Raw genomic sequence first — 12,455 nt, forward strand, 5'->3', positions numbered from 1 at the left:
TTTAGCTGTGCCCTGTCCCCAGAGGTGGAGTCTACAGTGACAGGCAGGCTTCCTTGAGCTGCTGTGAGCTCCACCCAGTTCGAGCTTCCCAGCGGCTTTGTTTACCTACTTAAGCCTCAGCAATGGTGGTCGCCCCTCCCCCAGCCTCACTGCTGCCTTGCCGTTAGATCGCAGACTGCTGTGCTAGCAATGAGGGAGGCTCCGTGGGCGTGGGACCCTCCCGGCCAGGTGTGGGATATAATCTCCTGGTGTGCCCGTTTGCTTAAAGCACAGTATTGGGGTAGGAGTTACCCGATTTTCCAGATGTTGTGTGTCTCAGTTCCCCTGGCTAGGAAAAGGGATTCCCTTCCCCCTTGCACTTCCCAGGTGAGGCGACGCCTTGCCCTGCTTCAGCTCTTGCTGGTCGGGCTGCAGCAGCTGACCAGCACCGATTGTCTGGCACTCCCTAGTGAGATGAACGCAGTACCTCAGTTGAAAATGCAGAAATCACCGGTCTTCTGTGTCGCTCGCGCTGGGAGTTGGAGACTGGAGCTGTTCCTATTTGGCCATCTTGCTCTGCCCTGCCTCAACATTCTTAAGAAAGGAATTTTCAACCCAGAGTTTCATATTCAGCCAAACTAAACTTCATACACGACGAAGAATTAAAATCCTTTACAGACAAGCAAATACTGAGGGATTTTGTCACCACCAAGCCTGTCATACATGAGTTCCTGAAGGAAGCACTAAACATGGAAAGGAAAACCAGTACCAGCCACTGCAAAACATACCAAAATATAAAGACCAATGACACATGATAAAGAAACTGCATCAACTAATGTGCAAAATAACCAGCTAGCATCATGATGACAGGATCAAATTCAGAGCTAACAATATAACTTTAAATGTAAATGGACTAAATGCCCAAATTAAGGGACAGAGACTGGGAAACTGAATAGAGTCAAGACCCATCGGTGAGCTGTATTCAGGAGACCCATCTTACATGCAAAGACACGCATAGGCTCAAAATAAAGGGATGGAGGAATATTTACCAGGCAAATGGAAAGCAGAAAAAAAAGCAGGGGTTGCAATCCAAATCTCTGATAAAACAGACTTTAAACCAACAAAGATCAAAAAAGACAAAGAAGGGTATTATTACTTAATGGTAAAGGGATCAATGCAACAAGAAGAGCTAACAATCCTAAATACATACACACCCAATACTGGAGCACTCAGATTCATAAAGCAAGTTCCTAGAGATGAACAAAGAGATTTAGACTCCCAAACAATAATTGTGGGAGACTTTAATACCCCACTGTCAATACTAGACATATTAACGAGACAGAAAATTAACAAGGATATTCAGGACTTGAACTCAGCTCTGGACCAAGCAAATCTAATAGACATCTACAGAACTCTCCACCCCAAATCAACAGAATATACATTCTTCTTAGCACCACATCACACTTATTCTAAAATTGACCACATAATTGGAAGTAAAACACTCCTCAGCAAATGNGCTGCAGCAGCTGACCAGCACCGATTGTCTGGCACTCCCTAGTGAGATGAACGCAGTACCTCAGTTGAAAATGCAGAAATCACCGGTCTTCTGTGTCGCTCGCGCTGGGAGTTGGAGACTGGAGCTGTTCCTATTTGGCCATCTTGCTCTGCCCTGCCTCAACATTCTTAAGAAAGGAATTTTCAACCCAGAGTTTCATATTCAGCCAAACTAAACTTCATACACGACGAAGAATTAAAATCCTTTACAGACAAGCAAATACTGAGGGATTTTGTCACCACCAAGCCTGTCATACATGAGTTCCTGAAGGAAGCACTAAACATGGAAAGGAAAAACCAGTACCAGCCACTGCAAAAACATACCAAAATATAAAGACCAATGACACATGATAAAGAAACTGCATCAACTAATGTGCAAAATAACCAGCTAGCATCATGATGACAGGATCAAATTCAGAGCTAACAATATAACTTTAAATGTAAATGGACTAAATGCCCAAATTAAGGGACAGAGACTGGGAAACTGAATAGAGTCAAGACCCATCGGTGAGCTGTATTCAGGAGACCCATCTTACATGCAAAGACACGCATAGGCTCAAAATAAAGGGATGGAGGAATATTTACCAGGCAAATGGAAAGCAGAAAAAAAAGCAGGGGTTGCAATCCAAATCTCTGATAAAACAGACTTTAAACCAACAAAGATCAAAAAAGACAAAGAAGGGTATTATTACTTAATGGTAAAGGGATCAATGCAACAAGAAGAGCTAACAATCCTAAATACATACACACCCAATACTGGAGCACTCAGATTCATAAAGCAAGTTCCTAGAGATGAACAAAGAGATTTAGACTCCCAAACAATAATTGTGGGAGACTTTAATACCCCACTGTCAATACTAGACATATTAACGAGACAGAAAATTAACAAGGATATTCAGGACTTGAACTCAGCTCTGGACCAAGCAAATCTAATAGACATCTACAGAACTCTCCACCCCAAATCAACAGAATATACATTCTTCTTAGCACCACATCACACTTATTCTAAAATTGACCACATAATTGGAAGTAAAACACTCCTCAGCAAATGCAAAAAAAAAAAAAAAAAAAGGAATTCATAACAAACAGTCTCTCAGAACATAGGGCAATCAAATTAGAACTCAGGATTAAGAAATTCAATCAAAACTGCACGACTACATGGAAACTAAACAACCTGCTCCTGAATGACTACTAGGTAAATAATGAAATGAAGCCAGAAATAAATAAGTTCTTTCAAACCAATGAGAACGAAGACACAACATACCAGAATCTCTGGGACACAGCCAAAGCAGTGTTTACAGGCAAATGTATAAATGCCCCTATAAATCTAAATGCCTACATCAGAAAGCAGGAATGATCTACAATCAACACCCTAACATCACAATTTAAAGAACTAGAGAAGCAAGAGTAAACAAATTCAAAAGCTAATAGACGTCAAGAAATAACTAAGATCAGAGCAGAACTCAGGGAGACAGAGACACGAAAAACCCTTCAAAAAATCAATGAATCCAGGAGCTGGTTTTTTGAAAAGATTAACAAAATAGACCACTAGCCAGACTAATAAAGAAGAAAAGAGAGAAGATTTTCTAGTTTATTTGCATAGAGACACAATAAAAAACTATAAAGGGGAGATCACCACTGATCCCACAGAAATACAAACTACCTTCAGAGAATATTTTAAACATTTCCACCAAATAAACTAGAAAATCTAGAATAAATGGATAAATTCCTGGACACATACCCTCCCAAGACTAAAGCAGGAAGAAGTCAAATTCCTGAATAGACCAATAACAAGTTCTGAAACTGAGGCAGTAATTAATAGCCTACCAACAAAAAGAAGCCCAGGACCAGATGGATTCGCAGCCAAATTCTACCAGAGTTACAAAGAGGAGCTGGTACCATTCCTTCTGAAACTATTCCAAACAAAAGAAGAAGAGGGACTCCTCCCTAACTCATTTTATGTGGCCGGCATCATCCTGATACCAAAGCCTGGCAGAGACACAACAAAAAAGATAATTTCAAGCCAACATCCCTGATGAACATCAATGCGAAAATCCTCAGTAAAATACTGGGAAACTGAACCCAGCAGCACATCAAAAAGCTTATCCACCACGATCAAGTTGGCTTCATCCCTGAGATGCAAAGCTGGTTCAACATACACAAACCAATAAATGTAATCCATCACATAAACAGAACCAATGACAAAACCACAAGATTATTTCAATAGCTGTAGAAAAGGCCTTCAGTAAGATTAAACATCCCTTCATGCTAAAAACACTCAATAGTTTAGGTATTTATGGAACATATCTCAAAATAATAAATGCTATTTATGACAGACCCATAGCCAATATCATACTGAATGGGCAAAACTGGAAGCATTCCCTTTGAAAACCAGCACAAGACAAAGACGCCCTCTCTCACCACTCCTGTTCAACATAGTATTGGAAGTTCTGGCCAGGGCAATCAGGTAAGAGAAGGAAATAAAGGGCATTCAAATAGTAAGAGAGAACGTCAAATTGTCTTGGTTTGAAGATGACATAATTGTATATTTATAAAACCCCATCATCTCACCCCAAAAACTCCTTAAGCTGATAAGCAACTTCAGCAAAGTCTCAGGATGCAAAATCAATGTGCAAAAATCACAAGCATTCTTATACACAAAAAAATAGAAAAACAGAGAACCAAATTATGAGTGAACTCACATTCATAATTGCTACAAAGAAAATAAAATACCTAGGAATACAACTTACAAAGTATGTGAAGAACCTCTTCAAGAACTACAAACCACTGCTCAAAGAAATAAGAGATGACACATACAAATGGAAAACGATTCCATGCTCATAGATATGAATAATCAATATCACGAAAATGGCCATACAGCCCAAAGTAATTTATAGATTCAATGCTATTCCCATCAAGCTACCATTAACTTTCTTCACAAAATTAGAAAAAACTACTTTAAATTTCATATGGAACCAAAAAAGAGCCCACATAGCCAAGGCAATACTAAGCAAAAAGAACAAAGCTGGAGGCATCATGCTATCTGACTTCAAACTATACTACAAGGCTACAGTAACCAAAACAGCATGGTACTGGTACCAAAACAGGTATATAGACCAATAGAACAGAACAGAGGCCTTGGAAATAATGCCACACATCCACAACCACCTGATCTTTGACAAACCTGACAAAAAATTACTTGTCAAAAAATAAGTAATAGGGAAAGGATTCTCTATTAAATAAATGGTGTTGGGAAAACTGGTTAGTCATATGCAGAAAACTAAAACTGGACCCATTCCTTACACCTTATACAAAAATTAATTCAAGATGTATTAAAGACTTAAACACAAGACCTAAAAACCATAAAAACCCTAGAAGAAAACCTAGGTAATACATTCAGGACATGGGCATAGAACAAAGGCTTTTCATGACTAAAACACCAAAAGCAATTGCAAACAAAAGCCAAAATTGACAAATGGGATCTAATTAAATTCAAGAGCTCTGTACAGCAAAAGAAACTACCCAATCAGAGTGAACGGCAACCTACAAAATGGGAGAAATTTTTGCAATCTATCCTTCTGACAAAGGCCTAAATATCCAGATCTATAAGGAACTTAAACAAATGTACAAGAAAAAAACAAACACCATCAAAAAAGTGGCCAAAGGATATGAACAGACACTCTCAAAAGAAGACATTTATGCAGCCCACAAACATATGAAAAAAAGCTCATCATCACTGGTCATAAAGAAATGCAAATCGAAAACCACAATGAGATACTCATCTCACAGCCAGTTAGAATGGTGATCATTAAAACGTCCAGGAAACAACAGATGCTGGAGGAGGATGTGAAGAAATAGGAGTGCTTCTTATTACACTGTTGGTGGAAAGTGTAAATTAGTTCAACCATTGTGGAAGACAGTGTGGCTATTCCTCAAGGATCTAGACCAGAAATACTACTTGACCCAGCAATCTATTACTGGAGTATATACCCATAAGATTTAATAAATTATTCTACATAAACACCATATGCAACACATATGTTTATTGCAGCACTATTCACAATAGAAAAGACTTGGAGCCAACCCAAATGCCCATCAATGATAGACTGGACAAATAAAATGTGGCACATATACACCATGGATCACTATGCAGCCATAAAAAAGCATGAGTTCATGTCCTTTGCTGGGACATAGATGAAGCTGGAAACCATCATTCTCAGCAAAAGGAATGCAGGAACAGAGGAAAAACCAAACACTGCATGTTTCGCTCATAAAGCGGGAGTGAACAATGGAGAAACACATGGACACAGGGAGGGAACATGCAAATCACTGGACCCTGTCAGGGGGTGGGGGAGAGCAAAGGAGGGAGAGCATTAAGACAAATACTTAAGGCCGGGGGGGGTTAAAATAAATGATGGGTTGATGGGTGTAGCAACCACCATGGCACATGTATACGTATGTAACAAACCTGCATGTTCTGCACATGTATCCCAGAACTTAAAGTATAATTTAAAAACAGAAAAGGCAAGAAAAGGTAGAACTCAAAACCCCACTTCAGTCCTATGAAAACAGAATTCATATTTTAACAATATCCCTAGGTGATGTGCATGCACACTAAGGTTTAAGAAGGGCTGCTCTAAAAACTACACATTGAAAGTTCGTGTATGCATTTATCACAAGTGTTAGATCGCTAGAACTAAAAAAATTATGTTTAAGCTTGTGGTCTCTATTCTCAAGTGGAGACTGTTGAAAAAAAGTCAAACAAGTGATTTTTTAACTTCATAATTCAGCCATAATTGTGCTAGTTCCTATGAACAATCCAGAAGAAATATACCACATAGTTCTGACATAAAATGATACACAATCTAGGTTAGTACATAAAAATAATCAGAATATAACGAGCTGCTTAATTTTGATGTGATGACTATAAACACGATAGGATAAAAGAACAGGACAGATAAGTGTGAGCTGAAAATATGACTTTGAGGGAGCAGAGGGAATCAGATACAGAGAGTACGCTGAGAAAAGACATAGATGAGGGATGGAGTTGACAGAACCCTTGGAAAGACTGGTGTAGGAGGTTTGACTTTATGACAATATTGGAAGCCGCTGGAGGCCATTAGAAGTCGCTGTAGTTCTTAAGAAGCAATGATATGATAACAATATGAGTCTCAGAAAGATAAATAGAAAGAAATAGTATATTATTGTGAGATTGAACTTGAGTCAGAAATATAGCCAAGAAATTAAGGGGCAGAGCTGTACACATCAATTTGGAATTCATCAGTGTGTAGGTGTGGCTAAGATTTTAGAAGTGGATGAACACACCAAGCACTAGGAAAAAGGGGCAGAGAACCACAAACAGATGTCCAGTTCAATAAACATTTAGTGAGAAACTATGTTCCCAGCATGGTACTCCTCCCTTGTGAAACAATGATGAGCAAGACTTGGTCCTTGCTCTGAAGGAACCAAATCAGTCATCTCTGAGTAGTGGCTTATGTAAGAGGAAAAGACAACACAAGACAAAGAAGAAACCAGAGAGAGACTGAAAGAATCATAATATCCAGAAAGTCAAGGGTGGAGGTAACTTAAAGGAGTGTCAGAGGCACCTAAATCTCAAGGAAAATGAGGATTTGATATAAAATCAACCTGAAAAGTACATTTGTTTATGTGTTCAAATTTCTAAATTGTTATCTACTTTTCTAAGTCTCTAAATTTATACTCTAAACCTCAGGGGATGAAAGGATTTGAATATTAAATTGTTAGCTAAAACAGGCTTGTTCAAAGAGGATGCTTAGATAAAGTATATTCATTAGTGTGCCTTCCTTAGGCTCCAAAAATAATCCAAACAGCACAAGACAAAATATATATATATATATACCCTATAGGCAACTTACCATCCGCTGTAATTACATGACTGCCAAATCCATTCCTAGGTATTTATTCTTTAAGAAACTTAAAATCATTCATAAAGGAAGCCAAGACAAGTACCAACAGGAAAATCCAATGATGTAAACCATAAGCAAGAACCTTGCTTAAGTTCAAAAAGCTACAGATTTTACAATTCATTTTTTATTTAACAGAATTAATATAAAATGGAAGATAGTCTGTTTTCTTGACTTAGGCTTAAATAACAGAATCACACACAAACCTCTAATAATATAAAAGTCATATCCAGAAAAAAAAATGCATTAATCATAGGTTAGTTTGCTGGAGGAAAAGATGTTATTTTGTTTATTCTTGTGTAACTTCTTTCTAAAGCTCACATTTTTCATTTAGAAATGTAAATCTGTGATCAGTAATGTCTAAAATTTGAGTATACAGGTAATTCAAATGCATTCAATGTAAGAAATTTGAAGGATTTTATCAGATACATAAAGCCTGGAGTTTACCAAAGCATATCATCAAAATAGCATTTCTAGAACTGAGTATAATATCTTTTATTGTTATAACCATAAAAAATATATAACCCAGTTATGGTTTAACATGTTATATTTATATTCAGCAAACCAAATTAATAACAATAAAAATGGCTAACATTTATTGAACACTCACTTTATATTAAACACTATCTAAGCCTTTTGTATATGTTTATTTAATCCTCAGGAGTACTTTCACAGTTATTTTTCTCATTTTATAGATGAGGAAACAGAGGCACAGAACATTTAAGAACTAGCCCATTACCTATAAATAATAAAAGTTAAGAATGAGTTAAAGAAATACCAAAATCTGGCAGAGATACAATGAAAAAAGAAAATTTCAGGTCAACATCCCTGATTAACATAGACACAAAAATCCTCAACAAAATACTAGCAAACTGAATCTAGCAGCACATCAAAAAGCTAACCCACCACAATCAAGTGTACTTTATTCCTGGAATGACAGGTTGGTCCAACATACACAAATCAATAAATGTGATTCATCACATAAACAGAACTAAAAACAAAAACCATGTGATCATCTTAACAGATGCAGGAAAAGCTTTGAATAAATTCTAACATCCCTTCATATTAAAAATCCTCTAAAAGTTAGGCATCAGAGGAACATACCTCAAAATATTAACAGCCACCTATGACAAACCCATAGCCAACATCATCCCAAAAGGGCAAAAGCTGGACCTAATCCCACTGAGAGTGGAACAAGACAAGGATGCCCACTCTCATCACTCTTATTCAACACAGTACTGGAAGTCCTAGCCAAAGCAATCAGGCAAAAGAAAGAAATAAAAGGCATCCAAATAGGAATAAGAAGCCAAAGTATCTCTCTTTACAGACAATATGATTCTACACCTGGAAAACCCCAAAGCCTCTGCCCAAAGGCTCCTATAACTGATAAACAACTTCAGTAAAGTTTCAGGATACAAAACCAATCTACAAAAATCAGCAGCATTTCTATATACCAATAACGTTCAAGCTGAGAATAAAATCAAGAACTGTAATTCCATTCACAATAGCCATATACACACAAAAAAATGCCTAGGTATACAGCTAACCAAGAAAATGAAAGATCTCTACAACAAGAATTACAAAACACTGCTGAAAGAAATCAAGATGACACAAACAAATGGAAATACATTTTATGCTCATGGGTAGGAAGAACTGATATTGTTAAAATGGCCATACTTCCCAAAGCTATCTACAAATTCAATGCCATTCCTAAGCAAAATGAACAAAGCTGGAAGCATCAAACTACCCAATTCCCAACTATACTACAAGACTACAACAACCAAAACAGCATGGTACTGGCACAAAAACAGACACAATGGAACAGGTTAGAGAACCCAAAAACATAGCCACATACCTACAACTATCTGATCTTTGACAAAGCTGACAATAATAAGCAATGAGGAAAGGACTCCCCATTCAATAAATGCAGCTGGGATAACCGGCTAGCCATATACAGAAGATTGAAACTGGAACCTTTCCTTTCATTAAATACAAAAATCAACCAAAGATGGATTATAGACTTAAAAGTAAGACCTAAGATCGTAAAAAACCTGGAAGAACACCTAGGGAATACTATTCTGGATGTAGGCCTTGTCAAAGATTTCATAACAAAGACACCTAAAGCAATTGCAACAAAAACAAAAATTGACAAGTGGGGCCTAATTAAACTAAAGAGCTTCAGCACAGCCAAAGAAATGTCAACAAAGTAAACAGAAAAACTACAGAATGGGAGAAAATATTTGCAAATTATGCACCCTACAGAGGCCTAATAACCAGAATCTATAAGGAACTTAAACAAATCAATAAGCACAAAACAACCCCATTAGAAATGGGCAAAGGACATGCAGAGACACATCTCAAAAGAATACGTACATGCAGCCAACAAGCATATGAAAAAATGCTCAACATCATTAATTATTAGAGAAATGCAAATCAAAACCATAATAAGGTATCATCTCACACCAGTCAAAATGGCTATGAATAAAAAGTCAAAAAAACAACAGATGTTGGCAAGGTTGCGAAGAAAAGGGAAGGCTTATACACTGCTACGCACTGCCGGTGAGAATGTAAATTAGTTTAGCCACTGTAGAAAGCAGTGTGGCAATTTCTTAAAAAACTTAAAACAGAATTATCATTCAACCCAGCAATCCCATTATTGTGTATATACCCAAAGGAATATAAATCGTTCTACCGTAAAGACACATGCACATGTACGTTCATTGCAGCACTACTGACAATAGCAAAATCATGGAATCAACCTAAATGCCTATCAACAGTGGAATGGATAAATAAAATGTGGCACATATACACCATGGAATACTACACAACCATAAGAAAGAAATGTCTTTTGCAGCAACATGGATGCAGCTGCAGACCATTATCCTAAGTGAATTAACACAGGAGCAGAAAACCAAATACCACATATTCTCACTTATAAGAGGGAGCTAAACACTGGGTATATATGGACACAAATAAGGGAACTATAGACATTGGGACCTACTTAAGGGTGGAGGATGGGAGGAGGGTAAGGGTCAAAAAACTATCTATTGGGTACTATGCTACTACCTGCATGATGAAATCCTTTGTACACCAAACCCCAACAACATGTAATTTACCCACATTAACAAACCTTCACGCATATCCCCAAACCTAAAATAAAAGTTGAAAAAAGATATAATTGTTTTATAGGTTTTATAAATAACACATGAATTCGATATATCAGGGAGCAGCATACTTGTTTTTTACATTAAATCTTTACACAAATGCAAATAAAAATGTGTAACTGTGACCTACCTTTATCAAAAAAACCTGGCAATCACTGATATAGTCATATTCTAGTCCATCAAAAGAATAATAATGTCGGTCCCCATATATTGTGCACACTGCTGGGCATGGATAATATGTGCAATTGAACATTCCTCGTCGACAAACGCTATTAAAAAATAACACCAGTTACCTTTCTAAAGAAACTTGACTCTAACTCGTGATTTCAAGTGACAATAACTTTGGAATGTCTGTATTCAAGAGAACTCATGAGCCAATATCCCTTACGAATACTGCCAATTCATTCTGATACCACCTATTATTACACTGACAAATTAGGCATACATTTTTTACTTTGTTTAAATAAATTATCAGACACAAAAACCAAGCCTGGGGATTGTGCATTGGTCACACAGAAAGTAGATGATAGAATGAAAAACTGAACACAGGTCTGCTGGTAACTGAGAGAGCACAATGGCATCTCCCATATTTGAGTACATTTACATGCATTAGACATGACATTGCTCATGACTTTAGAATTTTTGTCCTTACTTAGGGAAATTATATTTCAAATTTTATTTTATGGTATTTTTTTGACTTACCTTGAAACTGAAAACCTTCCATTAAATACGTTCTTTTCTTTGTAACATTTAGCACTTTCTTATAAATATGAGATATTTTTTCCTATTAAAATTTTAGATTGTTGTATTTTACACTTTTCTTCTGGGCTGAACAAATATGCATAAAAATAATGGTATAGTTCCCTGCAGACAGTAAGTGTCCACCAACTCCTGCAAGCCTTTAAATTATTTGCTCAGGCTTGATTTAGTTTTTGCTGATGTCAGTGTCATTAAATAAATACAACAAGATGATTGAAATTAACACAATTACTTAGGAAAATATTTGTGAAATAAATGTATCTCCTTACCAGGTGTAACACGGTGTAGCAATCACTTCTCCTGAGAGATACTCCCAATCTTTCCAGATACATGGGCAGCTTTCAGGAACATAACACTTTCCTTTGTGTTCTGCCATTCTTCCAAATGAAGAATAAAATGCTATTTAGTATGAACTACAGATTTCAGTTTTAAAATATCAATAATCTTAGCATATTAACACTATCATCTATATTTAGTAGAGCTGTCTAAGGCACTCTATCTAACCTATTGAGGAGTTGAATCCAGTCTTTCTCCCCACTTTTTCCACATAGTACTTTACATATCACAGTACTAAATGTCAGGCAAATGACTATATGTGATATGTTGACCTTTTTGCTATTCACTGAGTGCATGAAAAGAAGACAGAAGCCTAAATTTCTAATAAAGTGAGTCATTCCGAAAAAAAAATTTATGGAGGAAGTGAGAGTCCCATTCTTCAATATCTGCTACTTAAAAGAGTCTGTAGGGCCTACAATTTTTTGATGAAAGAGTAAATTATTAAATGGCTAACATTTTTGTTACAAGATGTAGAGAGTAATCGAAAGCTTCTTTCTGAATGCTGGAAGTTGAAATCAGGAGAGTTTAACTTAGGTGTGTGTGGAACTAAAAAACATTATATTAAGTGTTTCACATTGTTTATTTAATGTGATAATTTTTGAATGTTGGTTTTCTTTCAAGTATTTTTTTCTTGAAAGATTATCCCCTGAAATAGTGTATAAAAATGTCTATGACTATAAAAGTTAAACATATACAAATGTTATATTTTAATATACAATTT

General features: G+C 36.6%; 1 protein-coding gene across 1 annotated transcript in view; it reads right to left on the minus strand.

The window, feature by feature from the left end:
- The window catches only part of OTOGL (otogelin like), a 181,164-nt gene that overhangs the window by 101,853 nt on the left and 66,856 nt on the right, over nt 1-12,455 (minus strand). The window contains exons 24-25 of the mRNA XM_017870369.1: nt 11,668-11,775; nt 10,770-10,908 (exon numbers count right to left, since the gene is read on the minus strand). Coding sequence (XP_017725858.1) covers nt 10,770-10,908; nt 11,668-11,775 — 247 coding nt within the window. The remainder of the gene's footprint in view (nt 1-10,769; nt 10,909-11,667; nt 11,776-12,455) is intronic.

The sequence above is a fragment of the Rhinopithecus bieti genome, unplaced genomic scaffold (assembly GCF_001698545.2).
Source record: "Rhinopithecus bieti isolate Rb0 unplaced genomic scaffold, ASM169854v2 scaffold_5153, whole genome shotgun sequence".
NCBI classification, from domain to species: Eukaryota; Metazoa; Chordata; class Mammalia; order Primates; family Cercopithecidae; genus Rhinopithecus; species Rhinopithecus bieti.